Raw genomic sequence first — 21,022 nt, forward strand, 5'->3', positions numbered from 1 at the left:
TTAGCACACAGTTCTAAATGATATCACACCTGTCACATTGTTCTCAGTAGAGTTAAGCTCAGTGATTTGAGTCTTAATGTGAGCCGAGAGTAGATACCTTGACTGGTATTGGTACCTAACTGTGAATTTCTAAATATGCATTGCAAAAATTGGTCAATGGCATAAATTAAATAACACAAAAATTCCTTCACTGCCCTTCAAGCAAACACTCTTGCTATAGGTATAACTTTTTTTCTAGAATATAGGCGTGATCATTACAAAAATGCGCTTGGAGCACTACAAAGTAATGATTTTGGTACAGAACTGTTGTCCAGGTTGTCAATATTCCATTTACTTTAATGATTGAGTACTTCAAAGCATAAGCTACCCTTGATGCAGTTGATTGTATGTTGCTTTTTAGAGAAGAAAGCTGTAGTTTTCAGCCTGTTTATTTAGAAATCATTTAAGAGCTCCTGACATGCAGCTTGTGAGAGGAACTGAGGTACAAATTTCTGAGGAAGCAGCCTGCTACTGTTTGTTTCTGTGTAGACCGCATTTGTAGAAAGGAATAAGGGGACATCAAAGAGGATAGTCAAATTTTGCCAAGGCTTTCTTCTAATAGGGAAAATCTATGAAAGTCCTCAATACTTGCTAGCTGCTTTGGCTGAAGTGCTATGATATCAAGGCAATTTGTTTTTATTAAGCCTGTTTCAAGGGATAATTACTAGGTGTTTGGTTTCTAGGTCCTTGTATGAGCAATTCTATCCTTTACGAACAAGAAACCCTGAAGATGGTTGTGAGGGAAAGCTGAATACACTAACAGTACCATAAAGTCGTGGAGTACAACAAGCAGACTGAGACCATAAATAATAGCTGTGCTCCACAGAAAACAGATGCTACAATGAGAAATAACATTTCTGAAGATATAAGGTCACCACATTTGAAAAGGAACAAACAGTGCAATTGCTGGGCTGACAAATAGCCAGCAAGTGTAGAAAAATAGTCTCATGCAGGGATTTACCTGCTACAGTAACAAGTGAAATTCCTCACTAAAGAATTGCTCATGGCAATGAGCTGATTTAGCAACCTTTTTATCTGGTCAGCATGGACTCAGTCACTAGCCAGTGATTTTTCTTGGGAACACAGTTATGCTAATGGGGATTTTGAGAGGGATAACAGAGAAAGATATCTGTGTCTCTGCTAAGAAGAAGGAAATTTGGGCCTGTGCTAAGCAGTGAAGTTGCCCTCATAACTCCAGTCTGCAATCCTGTTATCCAGTTAGCACCTTCCACTCACTGCGAATTGTCATTACAGAAGTGATAAGAATTAGAAAATCAGTTCAGTGGGGCTATTAGCAAGAATTAAATATTTAAAGGACCATGAGAAGTGAACCCATCCAGCACAAAAAAAAAAAAAAAAAAAAAAAAAAAAGCTGTTAAAGAGAAGACAGCTGTTAATGAACTGTTTAAAGCAGCCTTTGAACCTTCCTTTTCTAGTGCCTGAAATATCACTATAAGTATGAAATTAATTTAAATGTTTTAGATGTCATCACTTCCTTGTCTTCATCACCTACAGTATCAGCACTTGCCTAAGTAAGCTGAAGAAAGAATCTGTATGTTGCACTGTACTGTTTGAGTGTGGTTCATCTGGGGATTGCTGTGTGATTACAGGTTCTGCTCTTCCATCTGAGATTTACTTTAAAGATAGTATTTTCTGAAACAAACCCAGCTCCTTTGAGAACAGACCTGATGAGAGGCTTCATGCACTTTACAGCCCGCTGTGAATCATGTCATGATGTAAACCTGGGCTATATATTTACTCATGGCATATATAAACTTGGGCTATATATTTACTTTTTCCTAGGTGAAGTTGATTAGCCAGTCCCCAAAAAGTTAACCTCCTTTTGATGCAGGGCTTGTAGCACTGAGGTGTGCTCTTGTAGCATTTTGTAGGACTGTCTGTGCTGGCACACAAATAATTTAGGGTATTCTCAGTCTTGGCTTCCCCTCATCTTGGGGCATCTGAGTGGGAGCTTAGCAGTGAGTTTTGTGTCCTGCTGTACTTCAACATGCACTCATTTTACAGCCTCAGAAAACCCTTGTTTCGGTGACAACTCAGACTAGTGACAGGGTTGAGAGCTAAGCTCTGGAAAACAACACCAGAGAATCTGATTAATTGCTTGGCTGTACAATTGATTCAGCAGTAGGCTCCAGACATGTCATTCAAGGTGTAACTCTGTTGTCTGCTTGTCTGTGTGACAGTCAAGACACCACAGTGTGTTTGAGCCCTCCAAACAGGACTGATGGACGTGACAGTGCCCACAAGAGAGCCTTGACCTTCTGCCTTGGGTGCAGGAGGTCAGGTGGACACCAACATAGCAGTTTATCTACAGTGCAGTAACCCAACTGTGAGGAGGATGCCTTAGTCCATTTTAAGAGTGGAATCAATGGAATCACTGAGTTTAGGACAAGATTCATCTCTTCTGTCTTCCAGACCCTCATACCTGGGCGGATCACACACCTTGAAATCCTTCAGCTGTATTGTCAATATTTTTCCTGTAGTTATGGGGATAAGGCAGCTACCTTAGATTGTAGAAATCTACTTGAAGGCAATTAAAGGTGACAAGAACCTACTCACTTCTGTTTTGCTTTCATCTGAAAAATGTGGACGGTATTTCCTCCTTTTGCCATCATTAACTGCCTGCACAATTCATGTTCTAAATCCCTCGAGTAAGGGGTTTATTCTTGTCCCTTTCTGCAGGTAGATGACACAGCAGAATGGTGGCCTACACCTAGATGGATGCTCAGACGTTAACCACCGCTGGCTGGGGAGAGATGCTGGCACCATTTGTTAAAACATAGGAATTTGAATCTCATCAAAATATCACACCAGTAAAAAAAAAAAAAAAAAAATCACACTCCTTCTAAAAAAAATTAAACCCTTTTTATTTGTATATTTATTTTTATATATAAAAGAAATACAAAAACAACCCCACGAACAATGCTGATTATGGCAATTCAGTTTTGTCAGCCCCCTCTGCTTGGGCTGCTGCCTCAGATCCACCGGGAGTGAGCAAAGTCCTCCGGTTGTAATGTCCTTTTATGATTCCAGAGTTATTGTTCTCATTAAGAATTTGTTTCTGTTTTTGCCTGTTAAGAGACTGTACAAGTCCTAACACAACAGCTGCTAATGAATACTGTCCAGTCAGTTTTCTTGGTTGTAAGATTAGAGGATTTGGTTGAACTCTTCCTAGAAGAAAATATGTTTTGATTTTTCCTTCCTGTTCACTGATACCTTTGACATAAATTTCTCCACGGTAGTCGAAGGCAAATCCACGGTCCTTCAGGATCAGATACGTTTCTTCAGGCACTTGTATTCTGTCACTAACACCTGTGCTGTCCATTCGACTTGCCAAATTCACTGTTTTGCCCCAGATATCATACTGGGGTTTCTTAGCACCGATAACTCCTGCTACAACAGAGCCATGGCTAATCCCTAATTAAAAAAAAATAAATAAAAAAATAAAAGAGAAGATAAACTGTATACAATAATAACTAAAACCCATATTTGCACTGAAGAACCAGGTGAAGCCTGGTTCAGATACACTTATCTCCAGTCTTAAGAAACAGGTGCATATTTAAAGAAATTAAATAAAAAAATCTGGAAAAGCTATAAAGCATGAAAAGTGATATCAACAGGTTTATTTTATGGGACACCCTTGTCAGTGGAATCACAATATTTTTGTGTTATCTGTATTCTGCACATTGTTGCCAAAGCTCCTGAAAACTTATTCTCAGACAATAGGAAAGATTTCTGGAAGTACACTTGTTGAGGGCAACCTTGTTAGTGCTATACAGTCAAGAAATTGCATTCTTATGTTCCGTGAAGTGAAAATATTAAAGCATTCTGTGAAGCTGTTGAAAGACTTCATTTTGTAAGATTGTTGCATAAAAAGACAAGCAATATCTGTTGGTTTGTTTTCTAGAACAGTGATTTAATAATAATTTTAGTAGAGTGCAAGATATCTTTTGGAAAAGGATTTTAGTTTTTTAGGGTTTTTTTTTAAGATTTTTTTAAAATGGTGATAGAAATATTATCAAATACTCTTGCACTCAGGATCTATGAATTCTTTACATGTGATCCACACTTACTAAATGTGAATGCCCATTCCTTGAGAAATCTTGGGAACTATGAGTTTTGCATTCAAAACTGTTAGGAAGTGCAGATCAGATAGTTATGCTGTGACCCTCTATGCTGTGACTGGTAAATATACTTTAGTTTTTCTATGGCAGGGTTATCTGTAAAAGACATGTCCCTTCAAGGTGATTTTTTGTTGTTGTTGTTTTGGCCAGTGATCCAGTCAGCATGAGAAGTCATCAAATTTGCTCCTGCTATGTGCCATATATAATATATATAATATATATATATACATATATAATATATTTGCTCCTGCTATGTGGCCATATATTCAGGCCACTTTTTTATGTCCTATCCCACTAACCATGTAGGATATTCCATCCAGAACAATTGCTTACTCATCCCAGCAATTCAGAGCTGCTGCCACTGTCAAGTCAGAGATGGAATTCAATTTTTGTGCAAAACAGAAGTACTACTCCCAGGGTTTAGAAGAAATGACTTGTTTTACTGAAGAAGAATATTATGCAGGGAGATTAATTAGGGACTGTGTAAGTATCAGTCTTGGGGCTGTTCATTTTCTGTGTTATATCTATGGGTTCTTAGTAGTAGACTTATTAAAGACAGTAAATTAATTATGTTCCCCATTCACAATTCACTGAAACTTTGAACCCCTACAATCCCCAAATCAGGGCCCATATTCTGCAAATGGAGTATTTCATATTTCTGACTTTGCCTGGGATTAAATCAATTTGAAAACTGAGGATACAGTATTTGGACTCTTCTAAACTGTGCATGTCCTTGCAATGTTACTGCAGTGCACTCAGTGGAGTCACATCCTTGCAGACAAAAGCCCATTTTAACTCTGGTGTTAGAACCATGCTTACCAATCCGGAGTTCAAAGTTGTTGAAGGAATGTTTGTTGATCTCCTGTATGCTTTCATTCAGAGCTATGGAGAAGTCAGCCAGGGCACACAAGTGTCCCCATTTGTCTTCACATTGCTGAGGAAAAAATTATACACCAATATGTTGCATTTGCCCAGCTGCCACCCATCCCTACAAGTACCAAGGGTTTGAATTTGGAATGTAGCCTCAACATTCTAGATGAAAGAGAGATACACTGCTCTTAATGATAATGCTTCCCATTATGTTATACTTGTATAACTGGATAGAGAACAGCTTAAAGGGCCAGAGAAAGTAACTTTCTGTCAAGCAATGTCTAACTTTTCTGACAGGCAATCATGAGAATTAACAAGGCATGTGAAACATGTCTAAGGCTGAGAAAGAAAGTATAGAGAGGACTGAGATTGCTCAGACTCAAGGGTCAAAATATAGTGAGAACAAGGGATGACCCACATCAGCACAAAGTAGAGTGAAAGAAGTAAAGGATGTGTAATTCTCCTTTGCTGAAACTATCACCCAGGAAAAGCATCGATTCAAGTGCTCTCAGAGATGTAATGATGACAGGAACAACAGGGCAAGCCAGGCAATCTGGGATTGGTTAAGGGAGAGAGAAAAGGCTCTTCTGTAGCTCATTAATTGCCCTTGCTTAGGGCAGGCAAGTCACTCCCTGCTCCTTCCCTTCCATTTCCATTCCTACAAAGCAGTCAATATACAGATGGGGACCAACAATAGGTTTTAGTCTTCCCAGAACACCAACAGAACAGATGACTGTGGGTTTGGCCCAATGATTGTATGATGTCTTCTCATCTGTTCTGAAGCAAGGCAATTCCTTCTTCAAATTTCCAGTTCATAGTACAAAGGATAGTAAGTCTCTCCCTGGGTCATGCAGTCCAGCCCTTTGCAGTTTTCATCATCCTGTGTGTTTAGTTCTGAACATGAACATCTCCTTGGCATCCCTGTTCTGTTCACACCATGCTTGGTCCTTATCCTTCACTGGCTCTGTTCACAGCATGCCAACCTCCCTCAGCAGCCTGCACCTCTTAGGTGCTGACAAGGTGGCAGACATGTACGTACGACAAGTATATTTAAAAGATCCATTAAAATTCCATTAAGCTATTATAGTTCAAGAAAAGAGATGAGTTAATCAGTCTTGGAAAGGCAGTGAAGCTTTTCTCCCTATGAATTTTCACCCCCATCAAGAGTTAAAGGAGTGATTAGGAGCTGCGTAGCTATAACCAACTATCTCCCTGGTGTTCTATCCTTCTTTGCTCATGTCAGCACAGAAGCATTTTGACAATCAAAAATCCCATGCATATCTAGTTTTATGGATTTCTAGCTGTCAGCATTACTTGTTACTCTGTAGGTGGGAGATGCTCAGCTAGTTACACTCCACGAGTTTTATAATGTATTCTTAGCAAACAGTGGAAATTTTCTGGTTTATAAAGCTCATGATAATCTGGCTTCTGCTTTTCAGAAGTTGTGATCAATGTGGGCAAATCTGATTCCCAGCCTTTGACCGACCAGGGGCATTGCACCCCTTTTGTGCTGCTCTTCCTGGGGACTGGCACCAGTTGCCAAAAAAACAGATTTCAGCAACAGCTGACTTCTCACTAGATGTATTTTAGAGCCTTATCTGATTTGTTTCCAGGCAAATTCTTGGGTGGAATTATGAATGGATTTCTCTCATCTGACTTATGGGAGGTTTATGGCTGTGACTGTGTGTGTGTCCTCTTTGACTATTTATCCCCTCAGCTTGGTTTGCTTGCTCTTCAGTTGAACCAACAACCTGCTTTCTTTTGATGTGTAGCTATCATGCTGTCTGTAGACATGCTGTACCAAAAAAGAGTACAAATGCAGCATAACACTTGCATAAGTACACTGTCAGTTAATAGATCTCTCTTCATCAGTTATTGGAGGTTGTCAGTTATGTTCCTGTCTGAGTTACTGAGGTGGCTTTAGATTATGTCTGAAGATATAGATAGACCTGATCTAGATTCACATTGGTGTGATTGAAAGGAATTTTTTTTCTCCTATAAACCTAAATTTGAAGAAAGAATCCATATGTTTCTTGTTCCAAGCACAAGATGGCATTTCAATTCATCAAGAAGTGCAACTGCTGTCTGCCAGAAGCCCCAAATGTCTATTTAATTTTAGCAAAAAAAAGTTTTATGAACAACATAAAGATAACACTTTTTATATTTTTGAATATGAATGGTCAGAATAATCACAAGCTTTGCTTCTTAAAGAAAATTATCCTCTTACCTGTTTTTCAGGTGATAATCCTGACACAGCCATGTACGTGCTGCCAATTGTTTTGATTTTTTCAATATCTTGAAATCTCTCTTCACCTAGTAACTAATATATATGTAAAAAGTAAAATACTGTTAAAATAAAAAATAATTTTTTAATAAAAATACTGAATTATTTCTTGTAATTCTTAACAAAATGCTTCTAAAGATGTGAGAATGTATCATTACACTTTCCAGTCTGTCATGTCACATAATTTATTCTGGGTCCCAAGGAACACTGATCTGGAACTCTGGAACATCATCTACTCACTGAGTGCATGCAAGCTAAATTATGCTGTTTGGTAAATTCCACAATGGGTAATATAAGACATGCATACTCCAGCCTACGAGAAATGCATCCAAGTCCTGCATTTCCTGAGGTATGATCACTGAATATTAGTGAAGACAGACTCTCTGCGTATGTATGTGTGAATAGAAGACTTGATAACCTAAAAGTGCTCCTAAAACTCTACTGGAGGAATTGAGTTTGCAGAGTAAGTGCTGCTACAGCAACAATTATGGTGATGACACCAATATTCAAGACCAAGCTGGTTGGGGCTCTGAGCAACCTGGTCCAGTGGAAGGTGTCCCTGACCATGGCAGGGGGGTTGGAATGAGATGACCTTCCCACCCAAACCATTCTATAAACAGTCAATGGATGGAAGTAGATGCCTCCAAAGAAATCCTGTAAGACACCAAGTCCTCTTATATCCCCTGCTTCCCCCTACTTAGGGTCAGACTGGACACCAGCATGTCCATTGGATCATTCAATCTATACATTTATGTATTTTCCCCCTCTTACAAAAACTCCAAGAACCAATGGGAAATGGTAAATCCCTGTATGTATTTGGGATTTGCTATAACTATGGGTGTTAGAAAGAACTTGTCATATTGAGAAGAAGAAAGAAGAGGAAGAAAAAATTTAGTTGAGTGACTAAAGCACTGAATGAAGTGGGAGTGAAAGTTTGGTCTCTATTCCAAGTCCATATTTATGGTTTAACTTCAGACTTTCCGTGAAATAGAAACCAATCTTACATTCCTTGAAAGACCTTAGCAGAGTTCAAGATGTGGATTCTATCAGTGACAACAGAGTGTGGGATATGGGCATTAATCACCTCATCACAGGAAAATGTTTGTTGCTGGTGATAATGCCAACTACCCTGTGAAACTTTGTGATAAGCTGTATGGTATCCAATAAATTTAGGGATCTATATGGTTATGAAGTCATGGGAGGAAAAAAAAGCAGTTCACCAAGAAAAGGAATTTCAAAATTTCAATTCTAAAGGCTCAATTTAGTTATGGTTTAAATGGAGAAAATAATTTTGTGGTCAGGCAAAAATATAACAAAATATTTTTCCCCTTTCTTTTTCTACACTGCTCATTCTTTTTTTCCATCTTGTGGGTTGGAATTTCCTGTCCACTAAAGGGATTATTTCATTCAAAGGCAGAAACATACCAAAGGCATAGCATGAAATATCCCCTGCCACTGAAGTAACCCCAGCGCCCATCAGCCGGAGCGCCGGGGCCTTGGGAGCTTTGCTGTTGGTGTGCAGATATGGCACCATCTGTCTCTAATGGGAGGCTGCACAGCATTCCACGTAAGGAATACAAAGCCATATGGTTAATGGCTCCTGTCCAAGCAAGGAAAGTCCAAAGACTTGACCTGCTTCTCATTTTTCTTCAAACTGCCAGAACAGCCCATTATGTACCTTTCCCTCTTGCAAGGGCAGCTCTTCCAACTGCTCTCTTAGAGAAAAAGATTGTTTCTTGTAGCTCTGCCTCTGTGAGCAGTCTGAGAGCACCATGTGTTTGAGCAGGGGAGAAAATGGTCTTTCTTCAAAACAGTCCATATTTTCATTTCCAGATGGTTGCTGGAAGCAACAGCAAATAGCACACTAATTTAAAATGTATAATAAATATCTAAAATTACCCTTTTTAGAAAAGAGAAAAACATTGGCTGTGATGCAATTTAGAAAAAAATATTCCAAGGTATGGGTTTTTTCCTCATTCATTATTGTTTCCAAATCTCCTGTTTGCTTCTTTTTTCCCCTGCTTTATATGGCCTGTTCAATAGATTCTTTCCTTCTTCAAATAATGGTCTATTTACTAATTACTTTCTTCACGGTATGACAGGATGATGGATTTTGATATTGGGGAAAGATATTTCAACTCAGTCCTAAATCAGCTGCCATTTGTTAAAACATTTTAAATAGGCTGCTAATTTAACATGATAGTCCAGGGACACATTTTCAAACACTAGAATGTGGTTTGTATCTAAAAAGAAACTAATGGCTTGATGCTGCCAAGGTTGTGTGGAGGTCAGACCCTGGGATCACATGTACAAAATTGTACAAAAAAAGAATATTGCAGGACATAGCACACAACTTCAAAGTAATCAAAGAATATGAAAGCAGGATCCAGTGTTCTGTTGAAACCTCTGCTTGTGGCAACATAATATATTAATATCTGTTGTAATATACACTATGTAAATCACTGTAGGATAAATAAAATGCAAGAAAATAAAAGACTCTGTGAACAAGAAAGTTCTTCTGAAAACACAAAGCCCAACTGTAACATTAACATACATAAATGACAGATTAAATAGCCTAGAAAAAATATTGCATTTAAAAATTCCTTCAAGACTCATAATATCTGCAGAAATGTTATAATGTTAATTTTTTGGTCTAATATCTCTAAGAAAGGGAGTTTAGCCCTGTATGTATCTTAGAACTACAGTCATATAAAAAGCAAGTAATTATAAAAGGTAGGTTTTCAATGTTCATATTTGTTTCTTTTTGCCAGTCCAGAAACTAGCATCTCCTGTTCTGCCTCAGCTGGCAGGAATAACTCAGCTGGATAACTTGGAAGTCAAAAAATTTGTGAACCATGAGGGAAAAAGAAAACTGAGTGAAGGCTGTATATTGACAACAGTCAACCACCTATTCTGCAAAACTCACTTTTGGACCACATTCTCCCACTCCCTAAGAAAGACCCAGTCACAATCTGACTCCTCTGTGGGTACCTACCCCCTGCAGTTGTCAGTGACAGGTTCTGTTCCAATATTCACTATTTATTTACTATTTTTTTTTTGTAACTGTCTTTGTAACTCTGACATAGATCTATTACGTGGAAAGCAAAGTAACAGATCCAGACTGTATCCTTGCTATAACAAGGAAAACCCTCTAAAAAGAAGAAATAACCCAAATTTCTTTCTCATGTACCTATCACATTTTCCAAAGCAGGTAAATTTGTATTTTTACCACGGCTTCCATTCAGAAACATAATTTTGGCCCTGTAGACCAATCATTTTTAATATTATTATCTCTGTAAAGAAAAGGGGCAATTCACAGTGTAGAATGTGATCTGAGCCTAGGAACTCAATTCAGTCATCTAAACATGTATGTCCAGTGTGATCTAGAGTACTCTTGCCTTGAACACCTCCAGTGGCCTGCTCCAGAACATGAGTTTTCTGGCAATGCAGTGTGGGAGCTGACAATCCCATGTGGGTGTCCCAAATCACTTAGGATGCATCAAATGGCATCAGGTGCCTCTGTCTTACACTCCTTGCTAAGATTTCTACACCAAGGTATCTCTCCAGAGATGTTCATTTGCAGAGTTTCCTCATGGATATCAGAGCTGTTCTGCTCTCAAAGGGCTGATCTGCATTTTCCTACCAAGGCTGTATTGGAACAGCAGGCAATCTTGGCAAGGAACACAGGGAAAAAAAAGGAATTGTGACATTGTATAGTGTCAGTCAACAGTTACATGGAAACATTGCTAGCCCTGAAACATTGCACCTGGAATGATTTCTGGTTCCTTTTCCATGGATAGGGTTACTCCTTTCAGTTCTTCTGTCTGGCATATCACCTTTCAGATTGTTTAGACAGAGTAAACTAATGACATGACCATGCTGCAAGTAGGTTAGCAGTCAGCAGGGGACCCTGTAATTTCATTTGCTACCTGTACCAAGCACATATCTATTCTTCAACTAAACATGTCTAGGACATAATACAGTCTCTAATTAAGTCCTTTATTAATTACAGAGCAGGTGTTAGGGGCCTGAAAGTAATATTGTGTTAGGGTTTTGATTAAAACCTTGTCTTCAGTAATTGCCACAGCAGCAAAGGAATTTTGTTGTGAAGATTATATGAATGTGCATGACAAAATATCTTAATGTGAAGACTATTGCTATGAATTAATTTGAGTGGTAATCATTTTAATCAGATCTGGAAATAAAAACAAAACTATTAATCAAGAAGAATGCTGACAGCTGTGCTAGATCCTGGAGGTAAGAAGCAGGCATTTATACCCATGGGGAATGCAATGCAGGAGCTTAGCAGGTGACAGAGTTCTTCTCGTAAGGGAGAGATTTTGTTCTCAGTTAAAATGCACAGGGAAGTGTTCCCAGTGAATTCTTCTATTTTCCACTCATAGTTTTAGTATCTCACCAATTATATGGATAAACTCTCAATTTCAGTGTCAGTAGGCTTAGCTTTGGTGCAATCTTTATGAGCAACCCCATGCTCAGGTGCCCAGGATGGAAGTGACAGACCAATGATACCATATTTTCCCCTTCCCTTTTCTCTCTGGACTATTGCAGTCTGGAGCATAGGTCCAATCTTGTTGCTAGGTAGAGGTGGTTCCAATTCTATTTTTACCACTCAGGGATCTCAGGAGGGCTACACTCTCCTGAAAACTGCCTGCAGTATAGAGGTTAAAATCCTCTCTACTAGGTAATTTTGGCAGTATTTTTTTATCTTTCCTGGTTTTTAAATTTTTTTAAAGCCCTTCATTGGCCTATGCTTTGTCTCCTTTCTTAATTCCTCTTGGACTCATTTCAGGACATGATACCACCTGTCTAAACTTCCTTACAAACTACTTTGCAGAGTATGCAAATTTATTCTGACTTCCTCTTCAGTTTTCGTTATTGCTACAATGGTGATATGACATCTCTTCTCCTTTTTATCTTGTCCCCTCTTCAGCTCCTTTTCTGAAATTAACTGGACAGAATACCTAAATAAATTATTTTTCCTTTCTGTGTCCTTTCCATTAAAAAAATATCCCTTCACCTGTGAATTCTTCAGTGAAACAAGCAGCTGAATTTCATTTATCTCTCTATAAAATCCTAACCAGACAAGTCTTTTCAGTTAATATGTCACCACCACCTTTTATTCTCTACCTAACACTTGCTTCTGAGCTCTGTGCTTCACATTTAAATGGACACTGTTTTACTCTTTAATATTCATTGAGTCTATTCAATCAACACCTTTAAAGCAACACCTCTACCTCTTGTACTTAGACACTATTTTTCAGAACAGTTGCAGATATGTTCATACTTCTTTCTTCTACAGAACTGAAGTTTTTTCTACTTTCACATACTCTGGTGCAGATTTGTGCTTTTATGGATGTTTATACTTGAGTATTGCTTTCAAACTCTATCTCGTTAGATCATTCAGAACAATGTTTGGCAGGATGAAGGGCAAAAAAGCAAACCAGACAACTGTAATTTGAGAAAAAAAAAAAAAAAAAAAAAAAAAAAAAAAAAAAAAAAAAACCCAGAGAATTATTGGAAGCAAAATAATTACCAAATTTGATAACTTAGGATGACATATTTGCCATTTGTAAACTCATAGTTTAAATACCGTCAGGGTTCCTCTAGTAGCTGGCATTACCTCATCAAAGTCTGCAATGATTTCATTCAGTAAGCGCAGACATTCTACTCCTTGGTTATTCATCTCAGTCTGGGAATAAAAGTCAGCAAATCCAGGAATAGAAGCAAACATCACACCAACAGCATCATAGGACTGAGAGTATAATTCCTGAAAAAACAATGAGGAAAAATGAAGTGTTAACATAATGGAGAAAATGTAATTGGCAGCAATTAAAATAGCTTTCTTAATTTTTCCATGCATAATACCTTAACATCTGATGTTGACATGAGTATATTAAGGGCTAGCCAGGTTCAAGAGGAGATGAGGCTGACAGCTCTTAATGTTTTTATTGTAGATTATATGCAGGGTTTTCCCTTTCTTTGAATGCCTGCTCTTTCTGCTTCTCAGGTCAAGGAGCTACACCAGCAAAAGTGAAATAGAAATTTTGCTTTTGATTTATATGAGGAATGACTTGAATACAAGAAGGATTCATTGTCAGGTACAAATACCAGTTATCACATTTTCTGGTAGATAATTTGTACTCCACACTACTGCAGCACTTTACAAGTTTGTTCATTCCCATGTTTTCAGAAAAACCTTACTCTCTGGTAAACTCTGGTTCTCCTAAGGTGGCTGTGGAGCTCTTTGATTGCCTGGCTCTGGGAGATGTTTCTGCTCTTAGGGTTCAAAAGGAGGGAGAAACAGAAGTGGGAGTGGTAATAGAGTTACTGGGGACAACAGAAAGCAGCTTATAAGGGATCAGTCACAGAAGGCTATTAGGATAAAGTATGCCCTGGAATAAGCTTCTACTTACATTATTCATATAATTCACTCTGGTACTGAATGACAAATTTACTTATGAAGGGGCTTGTGTCATTACATATGTGAAAATGTAGACAGTTCTTGTCTGAACTAAAGCTAATTTTTAGGAAAAAACTAATTTCAACTTTAAAGATTCCAGGGATTGCTACCACAACCTTTTCTTGCAGCTAATATACCACCATCATATGTATTCTCCTTTGATTTTTTTTTTTTTTCCTGGCTTCAACTTCTGTAGTTTTAGGTAATACTGGACACTTCCATTTCTGTATGAACCTCTCTTATGTCGTTATGACCTGAAGTACTTTTTTCTCAAAGTTCTTGTTAGTAGCTTTAAGAAATGTTAATGCTTTGGTTTCATGATAAAAAGATTTACTGCTGATTGCCATACACTTGACATGAACGATTCAGGCCCTTGTTTCTTCATCCTGCTTCTCCCTGGAAAAGCATCCTGAACCTCTGCTCTGCTCTTTGATATGCTGCTAATGCTTCTACTTATCCAGGCTCTTTTGCAACGTGTCTTAGAGTAAATGTGGGGAAATTCTTTTAGTTTGCAAAGCCACTGCAAAGCTTTGATTGAGAAAACATGATTGATTCCCTTCCTGCCCTTACTCTTTGTTTCACTGAAGAACATCTTCAGGGTCATGGAAGCCATACCCTAAGAACACTCTTATTCCCTTTTGTGGGTACAGAAAAAGTTAATACACACATTAATTCGTGGGTGCTTATGAAAGATCTGACAATGTGTGCCAGGAGAAGCATGAATACACTCAGCCATACTAGTGCCTTGGATCATGAAGATAGAAAACAACTGCCTGAGCCTTCAGTTGCTCCATTTTTCTATTTTTGGTAAGAAGCATAAAGACAGAAATAAAACATCCATAAGAGTTGCTACAGTACGTATTTGGGAATTCATTTTTTTGAGAGCGGAGAAATTAACTTAATGGCCAGACATGAACTGCAGGATTGATTGCACTGAAATCTAGTAGATTTTTCTGTCTGCCAGCTCATGCATAAATCATCCCCAAGTATAGTTACTCTAGAAATTGCCTTACAAAAAGCAGGGGTGGTGGAATTCAATTCAGTGGCAAATTATTGAAGCATCAGCAGTGATCCATGGGGCATCTGCTCGCTTCTGAAGATTATTATGCATGTGACCGTACATGAATGAAAGTGTAAGATGGGAAACTTATTCAGTGAAAATCCATAATGCAGATATGCCAGAACACACTGTTGACTGGTATCAAGGTCTTCTCCACTTGCAATGAAACATTTGAACCTGGTTCCTTTCACACTCACATTTTCTCATGTGCATAGCAGGGTTTCTACGGCACTTTCATACCCGCAGAGTTTAACACTTCTCAAGAGTGATTTCTAAAGTGCTTTTTCTTGGAGCTTCTCGCTGTGTCATCCTTCCCTAGGTGATACTTGAAATCAGAACACAATGATTCCTCATTGTGCAATCTAATTAGTCTGCCTACATCCATTTCCAAAATGTACAACAGAAAATGGTAGCCTTAGCTCCTTTTTGCTGCATGATCAGGAGATATGTCAGTGCTGGCAAAGTGAATCTTGCAACATTCCTTCCCATTATAAAAGATAATTCCAACACTGCATGAAAAAAATCCAATTTCATCATACAGTACCTTAATATATATGTAATATTATAATATCCATTTATTTTGTTTCAAATGAGGAGTAAGTGACTTACTGCTGATATCAGAAATTCTGAAATTTCCTTTATCCATCTTCAAACTTCATTTTAGGAATATTCAGAGACTCCATTTTCATGCTTTTCTTTGTGTACTGCAAACACTTTTTAGGAACATAGCCACAAACTGTTGCTGAAATGGGTGTTTTGTAAATCTGCCACAAACAGGCAATTCAGGGGCAATATGAAATGGCAAAAATGTTCTCTTGTGTCTGCAGATATGAGAGCCTCAGGTCTGTTGCAGCTTGTTCCTTCCATAGTCACTGTCAGGGCTCTAATAATACTTGCACAACACCGGGCTATCATAAACTTGCACACATATTCTGTTAAATTCACGCATCTTTTTTATGAATAGTAGATTTTCATAGACTCAAATACTAGATTTTCATAGACTCATAGATTGGAACAGACTTCTGAATCTCATTTAGTACAATTTGCTTTCAAAGCAAGACCAATTAGATCAAGTCTTCCACAGCCTTTTTGATTTGAGGGCTGAACCTTGCTCTGCCCTCACAGAATCAAAAAAACACAGAATCATGGAATTTCTGGGCTGGAAGGGACCTCTGGAGGTCATCCAGGCCAAACCCCCTGCCCAGGCAGGTCACCTAGAGCAGGTTACACAGGAATGCATCCAGGTGGGTTTGGAATGTCTCCAGAGAGGGAGACTCCATGACCTCTGTGAGCAGCCTCTTCCAGGGGCCTGCCACCCTCTGTGCAAAGCAGTTCTTTCTCATGTTGAGGTGGAACATCTTGTGTTTTAATTTATTGCCATTGATCCTTGTCCTGACCCTGGGCACCACTGAAAAGAGCCTGGCACCATCCTCTTGGTACCTGCCTTGGAGACATTTAAATGCATTAATGAGATCCCTTCTCAGTCTTCTCTTCCCAAGTCTCTCCTCATAAGAGAGATGTTCCAGGCCCCTGATAATATGTTCTTTATAAACACTCATTAAGTACTTGAAGGCAACAATGAGATGCTATTTCAGTCTTTTCTTCTTAAAGTTGTATGATCTCAGGTGTCTCAGCCTCTCCTCACACGTTATGTCCCCCAGTCCCATAACCGTCTTGGTGAATTACTGCTAGAATTTCTCTATGTGTGGCCCATGTTTCCTACTGGTGAGTTCAAAACATGGAAACATCACTCCAGGTGGTCCTAGAACCTTTACTTCAAAACATGATTATTTTTCAATGTTGATCAGATACCAAATATTGGCACTGTTTTTGAAATGAATCCTGCGGAGAAATAAGTTTCAACAATTTCCTACCTGACCTACTTTTGTTTCACTAATTAGACAAAAATATCAGAAAATTGACACATACTTCATTATCCCGATCCTTCTCCAGGAAGTGACGGGCAACATGACTGGGTAAAATATTCCGTAGCATGTTTTCATTGTGCTCCCTCAGCTCCTTCATCTCATTGATTTCTTCTTTTGCTTGAACACGCCACAGAAAATCCAGCCTTGCTGTGTATTCAAGCTGTAGTTTCAGAAAGAAAAAGAGGCAAAAATAAAACCTGACAAGATAAGAGTAGAGATTGTATTGCCATCCTGGCAGACTGCTACTGACATGTAACCACCTTCAGTGCTGCTGAAGATCTCTGAAACAATATTATTTTCTTGACAGAAAAAGAAATTTTATTCTTTGCCTTATATACAGTGAGTCTCAGAGTAATTTTGAACAAAATAATATTTGTTATATTATTGCTATGGTCAGTGGATATAAACTGTCACCAAATTATTTTCCCTTTAAGCATATCCTTATTATTTAGATAATGGAGTCTGACAGGAGATAAGGTATTGGCAGGTAATGATATGAAATAAATATGTTCCCCTTTTCATAAGTATTTTGAAATTAAATACAAAATTAGCATAAGGCTAACGCTAAACTCTTGGCAAGGATGTCCTTCTCAAGAATGAACATCTTTCAGCAAAACTCTGCATAACAGCCCAAAGTACTCCCCAAGAGAACGTCCAAATCTGTGGCAGAAAAATGATGTAGTTATACTGTTGGGACATACAGTTATTTGCAACTTTAATCTTATAAAAAATAATGGAAAACATGCTATTTGTCATCCCCTCCAATACTCTGTGCCTGTATTGTGGGATCAGAATCTACAATCACAGTTTATCCATCCTAAATCTCACTGCCTGATACCTGCAGCTAAAAACTGAAGTGAAATGGTTTCCAGTGCGGTGTGTGTGCAGAACAAAAGCTGTGCACAGCAGACCTTATACATGCATACATATATGTGCATTGCTGATATATATATGTATAAATTCTTATTCATTTGAGTATGAATGGCAACTGTCTGCAAGCTGAAGCAGGGAACGTGTTGAAGTGTTGTGTCACTTGCCTGAGAGGCACGTGTGTGTCAGCACACAGACAACCCAACACTGCCAGAGATTTTGTGTGCATCACATTGAAGCAGAGTTTTAAGCAGATTTCAAGGCAGCTGATACTGTAGCTTGCACAAGGGATGGCTTGCACAAATAGATGAATTTTACAATTTTGAAAGACATCAGAAGGTGCTGGGATAGAGGAATTTTTTTAAATATAATTTATATACCAAACTAAAATAAAGGAGCAGCCTGCAGTGGGTGGGAATGACTAAGAGGGGGTTCAGGCATTGTTTAGTGACTCATCTTGGCCACAGTTTTAGTCAGCAGCAGTCATGAATGGCAAACTCTTCAGGAGAAAAAAAGCAAAGCACTTTGCAAGGGACCTTATATGTTGGTTGTACTCTAGAGAGCTTTCCTTCCTAAAAGTTAAAAGTGACCGTGGCTTGATATGAATTTCCAAAACCTGTATGTAACTTGGCAGTGATTTAGTTGCCCTCTGGGTGCTGTAGCCAGCTTTATAAACAAACTTTTTTCTACTGATATGTTGATCTTCCATCTTGTGACCATTAATCCCCTGAGTTAATGGCAACAAAAAAGACTGTCAGGCAAGAGTATTTTAAGCACATTTTTCAACCTTTTTCAGTTTCCTTTGCCTTTCTTTTATGCTAGAAGACAGAGTCCATACCAGATAACTGACTTTTATCTCTACCAACTAACTGAGAAGAAAAAATTATCTGTAAGTTTTCAAGGAGTTCTAAAAGTATTTCAAAGATTGACTTCAAATAGGAGCTGCTACTGGATTTTGAGTTCTTTGATGCTTCAAGATATTTAATGCTACTACAATAAGAGCTTGGCAAAAAACTTGGTAGTTTTTCAGAGCTAATTTTTATGCTGCTCTACAGGGAAATGTCACATCTCTAAGCCTAGCTCAGAATAGCAGCAGCTAATCTTTACATTTTAGATAACATCGTTCTGGTTATTTATGATCACATTTAAACATGAAATACTTTTCTTTCATCGTCAGTGGACTACCATGATGACACTATCAGCTCATAAAGAAAGGAGTGATATATATGAGATTTGAAAATTGAAAATATTTAGAAGATGTTTTGCTAAGATCTTATACGTGATAAAACTAAAAAAAATTGTAGGGTTGAGTTTAAGGTCTGTTGTTTGATTTTCTAAAGAAATATTCCTGGATTTAAATCCCAAAGTGTCCATGTTTTCCTGCCCTGATATGTAGCTTTAAGAAACACCTCTAATTACAATAGTTAGTGAAGAAAAGAGAGATGTATTACACAGAAAGCCTAACATTATTTCCTCCACCCAGCCACTCTGCAGACAATTGTCACATGCAATTAAATGAAATCTAATAAAATGGTACCACACACCTTTTTCTCAAATTTCATTTAAAATTTTGGGTGCTAAATATGGCATTAACTTTAAATCACAATAGATAAAAAAACCCAATAGTTAATTATTCAAAAATTGAACATCCATAAATATCTTACAAAAATAATCCTTTTCAGTAAATCCACCTAGAATAAGACAAGTTTGAAGCTATTCTACTTCAGATAACTTTTGCAGATTGTGAGCTGGGAAGACATGCTGGAGGACTGCTTTATTGGACTTAATGTGCTCCTCAATTCACACTTTAGAAGAGGTCGGTTTTTAGTTTTATTTTTTTTTTTTTTGTTTGTTTGTTTTGGGGTTTTTGTTGTTTTTTTTTGTTTTTGTTTTGTTTTGTTTTGTTTTGTTTTTGTTTTTTTGTTTTTTGTTTTTTTTAATGTGGTTTGAATGGAACTTTTATATATATATAAGTTGACAGCCATACAGAAATCTTTAGGTTAACTCTATAATAAGTAAATTAAGCTATTCAATGAAATGTTCCTGGACTCTGCCTTTGGATGCTGTTAAATTGATGGACTGGCCTTATGAATCATTTGGGAGAACGTGCAGAACTTAGCACATCTCAGGGACCATTTCCAAGGGCAGTTTTAGTGCAGCCATCCTGTTTTATGGAACCAGAAAGGTTAATAAAATGGAAAATCACTTGTGCTCCGCTTACAGGCCTCTGGGCTGGAAAACACTCTTAAACACCCCAGATCAGGCTTTTGTAGAAGACAGACATTTACACTCAGGATGCTGAAGAGCATTGCCTGGCTTCAGCCTAATTCTTACTCCACCTAAACTTGTCTAGTGTTGTTTTTCTTAGTACCTTGGCTAATTCCCAAGTCTGAGATGTTTATCGTGACCTATGTTAATAACCATTGGGAATACTATAAGGCTTATCCCAAATTTGAGTTGTTCAGTTCTTATTTGTTCCATATTATTCCTAAGTGGACTTTATGTCGTGATGAAGACATGTCACAGTTCGTTGATTTCCATCAAATTTAAATCTGTGTATTGTGCAAAACGCATTTCATCCCTTGCTTCCCCTACTCACTCATTCCTCATTCCCCCAAAGATAAGATAAACAGTAGGAAAATTAATAGAATATTTAGGTTATGGTTTCTTTTTGCATTCATATGGAAGGAATGGAGACTCTGACTTCTGAGACAGTTTAGAGAGTTATTGTAATAAAGTGTATAATATTGTCTTATTCATCACAGCTTCATTCCTCTCTTACTACCACATTCCAGGAGAATTGAGAAATGTTGGAATTTATCAGCCTAATGGTCTTGAGGGCAAGTCAACAATGTCTAAAGGCAACTGTGCTTGGTGCTTTCTTTAAAACAGTGTGCCCCTTGCTTTTTGTGATTAGAAGCTGCCTCAACTCAGCGTGTTTGACATCCAGAGCTTGAGAGCCAGAAACACTGTGGAGAAAACACCCTGCTTTAGCTGGTTTTTATTCAATGCATTTGTTATTTTAAATCTAAATTTGCTATAGTTCTCTCTCCCTGTGCATTGTGTATGTATTCCTGAAATACCCAGTTTCTCAATTCCTCCTCAAGGATGTCAGTCCTAAAGCTCTGAGGCCCCTAAATCCTGTTTAAGATATAGGTCTACGTGAAAGGATTCTTGTAAGTGGTCCATGACACAGATGAGTAAGTGCTGGTGCTTAACCCAAATTTTCCTCATTTCCTTGAGTTTGTTGGTTTTTCTCTATAAACAGAATAAGATATTTCACCATGGTTTCATTATTTACTGGGTTTTATTCCCTTTCTATATTTTGGGTTTATGCCTACTCAAGTA

General features: G+C 38.0%; 1 protein-coding gene across 3 annotated transcripts in view; it reads right to left on the reverse strand.

Moving 5' to 3' along the window:
- Window positions 1-2,904: 2,904 nt before the first annotated feature.
- Window positions 2,905-21,022, reverse strand: part of ADCY8 (adenylate cyclase 8) — a 117,585-nt gene continuing 99,467 nt past the window's right edge. For all 3 annotated transcript variants that reach the window (XM_053992674.1, XM_053992682.1, XM_053992665.1), the window contains 5 exons: window positions 16,806-16,964; window positions 12,977-13,123; window positions 7,279-7,371; window positions 5,001-5,115; window positions 2,905-3,474 (listed from right to left, as the gene is read on the reverse strand). In XM_053992674.1, the coding sequence (XP_053848649.1) occupies window positions 2,987-3,474; window positions 5,001-5,115; window positions 7,279-7,371; window positions 12,977-13,123; window positions 16,806-16,964 (1,002 nt within the window). In that variant the 3' untranslated portion in view covers window positions 2,905-2,986. The remainder of the gene's footprint in view (window positions 3,475-5,000; window positions 5,116-7,278; window positions 7,372-12,976; window positions 13,124-16,805; window positions 16,965-21,022) is intronic.

This window comes from Vidua macroura, chromosome 1 (assembly GCF_024509145.1).
Source record: "Vidua macroura isolate BioBank_ID:100142 chromosome 1, ASM2450914v1, whole genome shotgun sequence".
NCBI classification, from domain to species: domain Eukaryota; kingdom Metazoa; phylum Chordata; class Aves; order Passeriformes; family Viduidae; genus Vidua; species Vidua macroura.